At 31.4% G+C, this 13,516-nt stretch overlaps 1 protein-coding gene across 1 annotated transcript; it reads left to right on the top strand.

Moving 5' to 3' along the window:
- Positions 1–1,957: 1,957 nt before the first annotated feature.
- LOC110630466 lies at positions 1,958–2,917 on the top strand. Its single transcript, XM_021777977.2, has one exon. It carries the CDS (start codon positions 1,958–1,960, stop codon positions 2,915–2,917), a length of 960 nt encoding a protein of 319 aa, XP_021633669.1.
- Positions 2,918–13,516: the final 10,599 nt, after the last annotated feature.

Here is a 13,516-nt window from a genome sequence, read left to right as displayed (position 1 = left end):
GAAAATAATAAAAATTGAAATGCTTAAACTAATTAACTAAGGAAAAGTAGAAGGGAATAATTTTTTCTGTCCCTATTCTTTTTAATGAAATTTCTTTTTTATAAAAAAATAAAAATTAATTTTAGGAGTGAATAATATTCGGTTCAAATTAAAAAATCGATCGAATTGAATTAATTTAAAAATATAATTCAATTTTTTTTGTGTGTTCAGTTATTTCAGTCCGGTTCAATTTTGTTTAAACAAAATAAAATCCAACCGAATTGATTAGTGATAATATTATATTATTTTTTATAATGTAGAGAGTAGACCATGATCATGTTGAAATATTTCAATTAAATTTTAAATATTAAAAGTAATGTATAAAAAATAAAAAGTCCAACTAAATAAATCAAATCGAATTGAACTGAATTAAACCAATTTGATTCAAATCGGTTCGATTTTTATAAATACTAAAATTTTGATTTTTGATTAATTCGATCGGTTTTGAACTGAATCGACTGAATGCTTACACCTAATTGACATTGGTGATGGTCCAATGAGCGAGTTAAAGATGTTTAGCTTCTGAGTAGTTTGTTGATTTTGTGTTGCATAATGTTTTCTCTATGTCATTATATTTATAGCTTCCACCGAATCTGATCATTGCGGGTATTGTTCCTCTTTTATTTATCTCTTTGTTAGAAAAGCTCTCCATGGAAGCAATAAAAGGAGGGTAAGGAGCAATGAAGGGAAGCTGAGGTTGCTAGAGCTCAACCCGGTGAAAGCGCTTGATCTTGTAAAGTCGGAGTGAGGGTTAGGTTTTGACAAAGCATCACTGTTCATAGTTGTGTATTCTTTCTCCCTTATGATTTATTTTATTAAAAAAAATTAAATATTCTTTTAATATTATGTATAATTTTATTTGTTTTGAAAATAAAAATTTTATAAATTAAAAAAAATAAATTATTTCATTCTAAACAAAAAAATAATTGAAAAAAAATTAAATTTAATAAAATCTTTATAAATTTTTTATTTCAAACAAGAGTCTATGATTAAAAGGGAAAGGAAGCAAAGTTAAGAGAATTGATAGCTGTTTACGAAATTATTAAGGTCATAACCACATCAATAGTAAAATCTAAGTATTAAGTAATTCAAATCTCTAATAAATTAAAATTTTGATTAATACATGATAAATAAAAATCGAAATAATATAAATATTTAAAATTTTATATAAATTGCAGTCGTACAAGCATCAAATTAAATCAAAAAGATTATGAATTCAACCATCTCAATTTCTCAATCCCTAACTTTAAAAAAACCTGTATACAAATTAGTTTAAAATTATTACTTGTATGATTGTTGTATTATCCTTAAAAAAAACAATTATATATTTGTTGTACGGATCCATGATCAGAGCATTTCCCTGTAATTGTTTAGCGTATGGACTGTGGAGCACCGATTCTCTGACATACAGAAAATTATAAAAAAAAATATTCACACAGTTGTTTTTACCCTTAGATGCACCTTCCTTAGTTCACCATTTCCCTGCATACTCCTTTGCTTTGTTCTCTCTTTAATATTATATTTTATTATCTATTTATTTATTTCTTTTCATTTTTTTATTTATATTAATATTAATATTATTACCTGTTGACGAGTTTCATGACTCCAGCCCAAGTCATTGATGTCATCAAAGAAAGAAACGTGTCTCTTTCCTATTACTGTACGGTAAAATTATATCATAAACCTTTTATAATAAAATTAGGAAGAATCTTTATTTTATTTTTAAATATTTTTTTGATATGATTGTCTTGTCTCTGACTCATCCGAACGGAGACCTTTCTAAAGTTTTTTTTTAAATTAATTTTAAGATTATAAATATATATTTTACCAATATAATAACATTTGTTAATCAGTAGCTAAATTTTAAGATTGCCAAAACTGATCTTGTCGGTGTCTTGATCTCTTATTGAAATAGAACATGAAGAGTTCAAACCAGAAACAAGAGAATTCATTGCAAATGGCTACACGAGGAGCAACTGATAGATCTCGGGTGGCTTTTCCATTGAATACCGTCGAAATTTTGAGGGAGGCCGTCAAGCTACCGGCAAGAAATGAGAAGTTGATGCTTCAACTCATGATCCTTTTACTTACCCCCTTATATCTCCTTGTCTTGATTCACAATCTTCTAGCAGGGCCTTTACTGCACAAGGTAGAAGATGATTACGAGCAATCTTCTGTAGATCAAAACGACGTAAGATCTCTTCTGGGTATTGAACTCCTCCTCGCCGGAGTCTTTTCGATTCTTTCCCTTTGTGGAATCACGTTAACCATTTATGCATCGTCGACGATTTATACTGGTAAACATGTAGAGTTCAGTGATCTCTTCTCATGGATTAGGGTTTCCTGGAAAAACCCATTGATCACATGGCTGTATATTTCTTTCCTCACTGCAATTTACATTGTTTTGATCATAATTATCGTCAAATTGTTGTCTGTAATAATCTCTAGTTCCATTTGGGGTTGGGTCGTGGGAATTCTGGCTGTCGTTCTTTATCATTATTTGTCTGCACAGTGGGCTCTAGCTCTTGTAGTTTCTGTCGTGGAAGAAGACTGTGGCGGAAGAAAGGCGGTGATCAGAGCCAGGAAACAGATCGCCGGAAGAGAAATACAAGGGTGGTTTCTGATGGGGATTCTGGCAGTAATAAGCATTCCGATCTGTGTTGTGTTCTATGTTGTAATAACAGATGATGATGATGAACTCGGTCCCTTAACTCAGTTTGGTTTTGGGTTCTTTGCAACTGTGATTCTTTGCTTAGATATGTTTTTCACCTTTGTGGTTTTCAGTGTTTTCTGGTATGAATGCAAGCAGAGATATGGCGAGATGGAATCAGAAGCTGGGCATAGTTTAGTTTGTCATGAACTTGGAGTTCACAATTAATTATCTTTTTTTATAATTTGGAATTTAGACTTGGTGGTTTTTAATTGTTTGAGTTGTCGTTTCGTTCTGGGTCATGAGTTTGGGTTTACAGTAGTAGGAGGACTGTACTTGAATTTTACATCATGTACCTTTCTTCCTCACTTTAATAATAATTTAATATTATTATAATTATTTTAATATTTTAATACTCTTAATTAAAAATTAATTTATCATTATCCAAGTTATATTATCATTTATTATTCTTTAAATTCTAATATCAAAATTTGAATTTTTTACTATTTATGTATATTTTAAAATTTACACACTTGTTTATTAATTTTAAATTAATTTTGATAATAATAACTATTTTTACTTTAAAAATAAAATATAATTGTTATAATTAAAAGATCAACACAATATCTAATAATTTTATATTATCAAAATTATTATTTTTATATTTTTTTATAATTAATTAATATTTAATTTCAATTTTTGATATAATTATTAATAATTAAAAGAATCAGATATTATCGAATAATTTAATATTAATAAGATTTTTATTTTATATTATTTTTTTAAAATTATTTAATATTTAAATGTAATTCTAATAATACGATATATAATAATTATTTTAATATTTTTAATTAATACTTAAATTTATTATTTTAATAAATTTATCTAAAAAATTAATTTAGATATTATTAAAATTATTAATTTTAATAATTATCTTACACAATTATCAAATAAAATTAATTAAACTCATAAATAAAAAATTTAAATATGCATTAATAGATGATAAATATTTTATAAAATTATTTAAATAATAAAATAATTATTTTTTTTTAAATTTAAAGTCAATTATAAATAATTAAATAACATAAGAGTAAATTTGGCAATTCTATTATTTTCCCTCTTTCCACTTTTATATATAATATAGATATATTAATTATAATAAAATTCTTATCAAACTTTTTTTTAAAATAGCATAGATACTTCCATTTTTTGGAAATTAATAAATTAAAAATAACTAATTAAAAAATCAATAAAATATTTAAATTTAATATTTTTAAAGATTATATCCTTAATTTTTTATTATAAATATATCCTATACTAATAATATTTTTACAATTATACCTTTTGATGACCGTTGGACTTCTCCATTCCATCACGAGGCCGAGTCCATAGTAGCAGTCCACAACCCGAAAGCTCCTAAGCCCTCAAATAAGTCGGACCCAACCCGTTCATCCTCCAAACTAGACCTCTATTTAAGTCATTTGATCAGACCGGCCCAGTCCAGTTCAGCCTTAAAGCCAGACCTTTCTGGGTTCCGGTCCTTTTTCCTCAAATCCGGGCACGGAAAGAAATGATTGCGGATCCAGTCATTTCGCAGTCCTGTCCACTCACGCGCCGAAGGAAATTAAATGCTAGTCTGACACAGAAATGATCTTGAGGACATCTATATATACGAACCTGCAACAAGGGGTAGGTGATCCTATGGCGGGATGGCCATATCGCATGAGGAAAGGAAAGAGTATAAAAGGGAGGAAATATCTTCCTCTAGGACTAAATTTTTCCTAAGTTCACAAACCCATTATAAAACCCTATTTTTCTGGATATCTGATCATCACCTTTTATTTATATTCTCCTTAAAAATTAACAAAAAAAATCAGTTGAGTATAATAAAATTTAAAATTAACAAATAAAAACTCTAAATAGAATTATACCATCTCTATATTTTTATTTATTGCTACGGATGATTTAAACACAAGATTTAAAAATATTTTTTTATATCTATTTTTAGATTTAAATATTACTCTAATTAATTTTTTTTGTTAATTAAGAATTTTTTATACTAAAAATAAAATTTTCTATTAATTTTTAATCGAAATATGAACAAAGCATATAATTATAAAAATATTATTAATATAGTGTATTTTTTATCGAAAATATTATCCCTATAAAAAAAAATAAATACTATCTACTCCCTATATTAATTTGTTATGCTTTAACCCTCTTCTTTACTTCTATTCCTTTTTGATATTTTCATTTCTCTTTCATTCTTTACTAATTTCAATATATTAAATTTTAAATTATCATCATATTCAAATTTAATAAAACAAATAAAAATTAAAGTAATAAATTTAACAAAAATAAGCAAATAAAATAGCAAATCCATTATCTGATTTAAACTATTATGCTTTTAGATCACATATTCATCATTATTTAAATTAAACTTGATCATATTTTCTTTAAACATTAACAAATGATGCTAAAATTTTAATTTTTAAAAAATTTAATTTATTATAATGATTTCTTAGTAAAATGTTAATTATAATAAATTTGAAATAAATATTTTAATTTTAAATATTTATTTTAATAGTTATTAAAATAAATAAATAATAATATCAACTTATATCTTGAGTATTTATATGAAAGTGGTTACAATTTATAATTTTATTTTTAATAAATGCAAATATAATGACAATTCAATTTTTTTTATTGTAAAAGTAATTTCAATAGAAATTTATTTTTATAGGCTATAATAGTTATATTAATTACAAACATAAAAAATAACCATATCAAATAATTAATTTTAATATAAAATAATCAATTGATTTAAAATTTCAAAACTAATAATCATAGTAATAAAATTTTTAAAATTTATATATAACCATGCACATACACTTAATCGATTTCATTAATTATTAAAGTTAATTTTTTTCTTTAAACTTCGTAAGAATTATTAAGATGAGCTTAATTTGATTTAAAATCGAATCAAATTGAATAAATTAAAAATCAAAATTTTGATATTTATGAAAATTAAACTGAATCGATTTTAGTTAGAAATTAATTTGAATCGTATCAGTCTAATTCAATTCGATTCAGTTTGATTTGATCAGTTTGAATTTTTAATAAATTTTTTATTTTTTACACCTTATTTTTAATATTTTAAAATTTAATTAAAATATTTTAACCTTAATTATAATATAATATCTTTATATTATTAAAAATAATATACTATTATTACCGATCGATTCGGTTCGATTTTTTTAATTTTTTTTAATTAAAATTGAACAAAAATAAAATAATTTAAAATTTTGAAATTAAAAATCAAATCAAACTAAAAAAATAAAAAAACAAACTAAAATTTTAAATTAATTTAATTCGATAATTTTTTTAATTTAAATTGAATACCACTTACTCTAAAAAATTATTCTTAATATAAATAATATAGTCATATATGCTCAAAATTTAATTTAATTATTATATTTGTTATAATTTAAATAAATTAAGGTGCACGTATATTAATAGTAATTTAAAAGAAATTTATAACATAATTTTATATTATTATATTAAAAATTTTCATATTGTTCAAGTGAAAATCAGGATTCTAATTCTTTTTAATTATTAGCCATTATATGATTTTTAATTTGTACCACAACATAACTGAATTAAAATTATTTTATTTATATTAACATTTAAATTATTATTAAAGGGTTATTTTTATTTTGCCATTTTATATTTTGTGGAAAGGTATTTTAATTTGTTTGTGATATTAATATATTTGATTGTTTGTTGATTTATTTATTTGATAATTATTTTTATTAAATTAAAATAATTTAATGTAAAAGGAAAGTTGTATATTATTAAATTAAGATAATGCATTTTATTTAATTTTTTTAACTTATTATTTTTTGCTATAAATTTTTTAATTTATTCTTATTTTTATTTTAACTCGTTAAAAATTCAGATAACTTTTTTTAACTTTAATAGTGTTGTCCCTTGAGGCAACCCAAGAGGGGGGTGAATTGGGTTTATAAAAAATTTAAAGGCAAAGACAAGAAATTAGAAGAGAATAGGGAAAAGAAAAATCAACACAATGATTTATAGAGGTTCAGCTATCCAAGCCTACGTCCTCTCCTCAAGTCCACTTTGAGAGTTCAACTCCACTATCAAATCTTCTTTGGGTGAAGATCAAAACCCTTACAATCTTAGAGCAAGCCTTTGCTCTTTACAAATCTCTATGTCCACTCTAGAGCAATTCTTTGCTCAATGCCACACTCACAACAACAGAATCTCTCAACAACCTTTACTCACTCAGAAGAGCCAACCAATTACAACTCAAAACAAACTTTCAAGAAATTAATGCTTTGGCTCAAGGTTTTGAGAGAGAGAGAGAATGAAAAATGCTGTAATCTCAATAAATATTTGCTTAGATGGTTGTTGTAACCTCTTCACATCAAAAGCAAGTTGTATTTATAGTTCTATCATAAATATGGCCGTTGGGGATGCATTAAATGCAAATAGAGCCGTTTATGTTCAGAAATAACCGTTATACCGTGCCCAGAAAAACTCAGGTTCGGCGGCCTAAGCTTAGAGTTCGGCGGCCGAACCATTTGAGGTGAAGAAACTATTCCTTTAAAAAAGAACTTTCGGCGGCCTAAAGTCAGAGTTCGGCGGCCGAACTTGGGTGACTTTCGTCTCTGTTCCTCTCTTTCGGAAGCCGAACTTTAGGCTTCGGAGGCAGACCCAAAACACACTTTCGGCGGCCGAAGGTTAAATGTTCGGCGGCCGAAAGTGTGGGACTTTCGTCTCTGTCCCTCACTTTCGGAAGCCGAAGGTTACACTTTGGGGGCTGGTTGAAAAACCCACTTTCGGCGGCCGAAAGTCAATGTTCGGCGGCCGAACATAGGGGACTTTCGTTTCTGTCCCTGACTTTCGGAAGCCGAAGGTTGTGTTTAGGGGGCACAAAAATTCTTCTTTAAAACTTTGAAAAATCATAACTTAGGCTACAAAAATCCATTTTTCAATCCGTTTGAATTTTTATAACCTATATTTTTAGAACTTTCATTTTGATGAAAAATAATTTCAAAATCACTTCTTTTGGAAAATTACATTTTGATCCCTGAAAGTCAAGTACTTAGAAAAAAGGCCATATCTAAAAGAACTTTTAGAAAAGAAGGAACCTTGAGCCATCACAATCAATTACTTGAAATTCACAATGAATAGAATATAACAGAGCATAAACAAATATAATTTCTTATCCCTTTCTTGTGGTATGCTTCCATATTAGGCACTTTTCACTTTTGTGACAGAAGCAATTTCATTTATTTCAATAGGGGACCTGCAAGCTCAATACAAACACCTTTAAAGATAATTAGTAGCACACCAATTGTTTATTAATCATCAAAACAAGGATTAGGACATTTAGGTCCAACAATCTCCCCTTTTTTGATGATGACAAACAATTGGTAAACAGTAGGATAATAATCATAAGTGTAGTGTGTGTATTTGAAAAATTTCTCCCCCTTAATGTGCTCCCCCTGTCAAAAATACTTTATGCCATATTTAAAAAGTGAGAAGGCACATAAGGGAGGTTTTGACTCAATGCAATGCTATGAGATGTGATGGATCCTATATGAATGAATGAGTCCCAATAAAAATGCATCTCAAATGAAGGAGCTGTAAATACACACAATATTCACAATCCAAGAGAGAGAAAAAAAATTTAATCCAAAAGAGTCAAACAAAAATCAAGATAATAACCAAATATAGTCAATATCCATAAAAGTTATCAAATGTATACATAAGTAATACCATCTCTCCCCCTTTTGACATCATCAAAAAAATACCACAATATCAGAAGGGAAAGAACAACAGCAACTACATAAACAAAAAAAAAAAAAAATCACTGAGGCGGCTGAGGAGGTGGCACTCCAGATGACTGCTGAATGAAGTGCAAAATTTGTCTCTGCTGCTCGATCAAGGTCTGCTGCTGGTCTGTAAGGCGTGCTAACTGCTGCTCCATCTGAGTCTGGCGATCAGACATCTGAGTCTGGCGATCAGACATCTGAGTCTGGCGATCAAACATCTGAGCAACCTGCAACTCCAGACGACCCATGGCATCATACATATCAGATGCAGTCCGAGAAGATGTACCCTGCTCGGTGGACCGCCCGGTACTAGTATCGCCTCTAGGAGCTCGCTCTGTCTCAAGGTCAGCAGGAGAAACATCATCTGACTCCTCATCAGAACTATCATGTGGCTGTGCTGCCTCGTGGGCTGCCCTGCGGGCTGCAAAATCTCTCCTAGAATTATAAAATTCATTGCCTCTTCTAACCAGACCCATATGGTGGAGGGTAGCCTCAGTGTAGGGGATGTACTCACTAGACAATGGTAAGGCAGACTCTGTGCCTGGATCAACCCCTAGAGCTCGGAGAAGGAGAGTAAGATGACGACCAAAGGGGAGACAGCCCCTACTCAGCCTAAGGGAGTCAGCTATAGTGTGAATCATGATATGGGGTAGGTTAAGGGCTCGACCCTCTAGCAAGCAGGACACTACAAACATGTCAGAGTAGGTGAGAGCAGTCCTATGACCCGCTCTAGGGAGAACCTTATATGTGACAATGTGGTGAACAACTTTAGGGAGAGTGGTGAGGTCACAGGCCATGAGCCTGGAGGGCGCCTCACAGTCTGCGTCTCCAGAAACAATCCTAGTCTGGTGAAGAGAAGAGACCTCACCAGTGATCCACTTATGAGAAGTGGAGACGACAGCCCCAGAGTTGGGGATACCTAGGTGACGAGCAATGATGTCAGGAGTGAGGTAAACCCTCTGACCATTTACAAAACTGACTAGGTGAGGGGGAGTGTGACGGGTGAAGGTGTGTAGGTTTGCATAGAACTCCCTAACAATCCTAGGATGGGTGTCGGATGGAGTGATAAGAAGGTGCTCCCAACCTTGAACAATGAATGGCTGTAAAAAACCATGAGAACGAAAGAGCTGAACACTGTTAGCATGAATGGTTCTCCCAGGATGAACAAACCTGAGAGAAAAAGGCTGAAAAGCAGGATCATGCTCTCTAACAACAGGGAACTCAAAGGGTGGAGAATCAAGAGGGTCTGGGGAGGGAGACCTAGGAGGCTGCCTACTAGACTGACCTCTAAAGTATGGGTGTCTACGGGCTGTGGTTTTTCTACCCATGTTACCCAAACAACAGCTACAGAGGCAAATGAAAAAAAATAAAAGAACTAACCATAAGCAGCAATACCACAAAATTCAGCCCATAATCAACACAAAATCTCAACCAGTAAGCATCACAGGCATGCATTGATATATAAAGTCCAAGCTAACAAGATAACCCAGCTAATCATAGCAAAAAGAGAGCTAATAAAATAAACAAAAAAAATTATATATATATATATACCCAGCTAACAGAGAGCAAAAAAAAATCCAGCAGATTTTATGTACCCATATCAACAAAACTCATCAAAAAACACAACCAAAATAAAGTAACCCAGCTTAATCAACATGTATTAACCCAGCTAATCAGTTATTGCACCATATCCATATTAAAAAAAATTCTAATCGATTCAAAGTTTGCAGAGCCATACAAAAATAGTAACCCAAAACAACCCAAATAACATAACCCAGCTAACAGAGAGCAGCACACAAAAAATAGGCAGAGTATATGTATATAACCAGCTAATTGTTGTTCAGCTAACAGAGAGCAACAAAACAGAGAAAGAATAGGCAGTTTAAAAAATATAGCTATCAATAACCCAGCTAATCAGTTACTGCAAAAGAATGCCTACATTCAAAACCAAAAAAAAATTCTGATGCTTCATAATTTGCAGAACTAAAAAAATTGTAAACCAAATATATATATAAAAATAAATATACTCAGCAGATTCTTAATACCCATATCAACAAAACATAATAATGTCAATCCTAAAGATCAAAACAACAGAAAATAATAAACAAAAAATAAGGAAAAAAAAAAAGAGAGAGAGAACAAAACTTACCCAAATGAAAAAACTCGAAATGGGTTCCGTGAGAAGAGAAAAAATGTGTTTTGAGGCGCTTGAGTGAAAGGAAAGATGAAAAATGGAGGTTTTTGAGGAAGAAGAGGCTCAACACGGGCGATTTGGGAGAGGGAGACGAAGAGAGCTTCGGGAGAGGGAGAAAGCTTCGGGGGAGAGAGAGAGAGTCGCGCGAGGAAGACGATGAGCTGTCGCGGGGTTTTTAAGGAACGCGCAGTTTCGGCGGCCGAACTAATCTTCGGCGGCCGAAACTGGGCAAGTTTAGGAGGCCGAACTTAAACTTCGGCGGCCGAACTTCACAATGTTCGGCGGCCGAATAGAATGTTAGGCGGCCGAAAAGGATAAAAGACAGAAAGACATAAAATTTCCCGCTTTTCATATTGCCCTTGAAATTGAAGGTTAGGGGGCCGAAAGTGCCTCCGAACCTGGAATTTTTGGGCTTCCCCTCCCCCTTTTTGTTTAAAAAAAAAATGAAACTATAACAAACAATTTTGACATGCTTTCAAAAAGATACACACAAAAAAAATATACACTCAACAACCACCATCTAGCATTCCCAATTCCCTTTTAATGAAGTTAAATCTTTCTTCATTTAAAGGTTTAGTGAAAATATCAGCTAGTTGGTTGTTTGTATCCACAAACTCAAGAACAACATCACCATTTAACACATGATCACGAATGAAATGATGTCTAATGTCAATGTGCTTAGTTCTAGAATGTTGAATGGGGTTCTTGGTTAGATTGATTGCACTTGTATTATCACATTTAATAGGAATGTGATCAAGAGATACTTCAAAATCTCTTAATTGTTGTTTAATCCAAAGGATTTGACTACAACAAAGACCCGCCGCCACATATTCGGCTTCGGCGGTTGATAGTGCAACCGAATTTTGTTTCTTGCTACACCAAGAAACAAGAGATTGTCCTAGAAGTTGACAAGTACCCGAGGTACTCTTCCTATCAAGAATGCTTCCGGCAAAGTCGGCATCCGAGTAGGAACATAAAGTAAAGGATGAACTTCTAGGATACCATAACCCCAAATGCAATGTGCCATGTAAATATCTAAGAATGCGTTTAACGGCATGTAAATGAGACTCTTTAGGACATGATTGAAAACGTGCACATAAACATACGGAAAACATGATATCCGGTCTAGATGCGGTGAGATATAAAAGGCTTCCGATCATACCTCTATAGAGCTTTTCATCAATAGGCTTACCCTTTTCATCCTTGTCAAGCTTGGTGCTTGTGCTCATTGGAGTTCTACTTGGCTTGCTACTCTCCATTCCAAACCTTTTGATTAGCTCCTTTGTGTATTTGGCTTGGTTGATGAAGATGCCATCCTTAGCTTGTTTGATTTGAAGCCCAAGGAAGAATTTGAGTTCTCCCATCATGCTAATCTCAAACTCACTTTTCATAACTTTTGAAAACTCTTCACACAAACACACATTAGTAGCACCAAATATAATATCATCAACATATATTTGCACTACAAGGATGCCATTTCCATGATTTTTGACAAAAAGAGTTGTATCCACTTTGCCTTTTGAAAAACCATTTTGCAAAAGAAAATTACTTAGTCTTTCATACCAAGCTCTAGGAGCTTGTTTTAAACCATATAAAGCTTTAGACAATTTAAAAACATGATTTGGAAAGGCATGATTTTCAAACCCCGGAGGTTGCTCAACATAAACCTCCTCCTCAATAAAACCATTTAAAAAGGCACTTTTCACATCCATTTGAAAGAGATTAAAATTCATGTATGATGCATATGCAAGCAAGATTCTAATGGCTTCTAATCTAGCTACGGGGACAAAAGTTTCATCATAGTCTATGCCCTCCTCTTGGTTATAGCCTTTAGCTACCAACCTAGCTTTGTTTCTAATGATATTGCCATCTTCATCAAGCTTATTTCTAAACACCCATTTGGTGCCTATAGTGGGGTGATGTTTTGGTCTTGAAACTAAGGTCCAAACCTTGTTTCTTTCAAATTGGTTGAGTTCTTCTTGCATAGCAAGAATCCAACTCTCATCACTAATAGCCTCATCTATAGACTTAGGTTCTATATGAGATATGAATGCAATATTATTACATACATGTCTAATAGAAGATCTAGTAGTTACCCCTTGTGATGTATCACCAATTATTTGATCCTTGGGATGATCTTTCTTGTAGGCCCAATCCCTTGGCAAGTCATGTTGGACTCCTTGACTTTGTGTAATTTGCATTTGTTGCTCTTGAAGTCCAACTTCATCTTCCTTTGCCTCTATTGAATCCTCCTTGGGTTGACTTTGATCTCCATGAGGTTGAGGATCTTCAAAGGTCAATTCATCAAGGTTACCTACAAGATCATCATCACAAGATACCTCCTTTCTAGGAGCAAAGGGATTAGATTCATCAAAAACAACATGCATTGACTCTTCAACTATCAAGGTTCTTTTATTGAATACTCTATATGATTTACTAGATATAGAGTATCCTAAGAAGATGTCTTCATCGGTTTTGGAGTCAAATTTGCCTAGATTATCCTTATTGTTTAATATGAAGCATTTACAACCAAAAACTCTAAAATAACTAACTCTAGGTTTCCTTCCATTCCAAAGCTCATAAGGAGTTTTATTTAAGAGAGGTCTAATTAAAACTCTATTTGAAACATAACAAGCCGTATTTATGGCTTCCGCCCAAAAATAAGTAGGTAAATTATACTCTCTTAACATAGTCCTCCCCATATCTAAAAGAGTTTTATTTTTTCTTTCAACAACACCATTTTGTTGGGGAGTCCTAGGAGATGAAAAATTA

The sequence above is a fragment of the Manihot esculenta genome, chromosome 13 (genome assembly GCF_001659605.2).
Source record: "Manihot esculenta cultivar AM560-2 chromosome 13, M.esculenta_v8, whole genome shotgun sequence".
Taxonomy (NCBI): Eukaryota; Viridiplantae; Streptophyta; class Magnoliopsida; order Malpighiales; family Euphorbiaceae; genus Manihot; species Manihot esculenta.
Note: the sequence above shows the minus strand (reverse complement) of the source record. Positions and strands in the feature narration are given on the sequence as shown.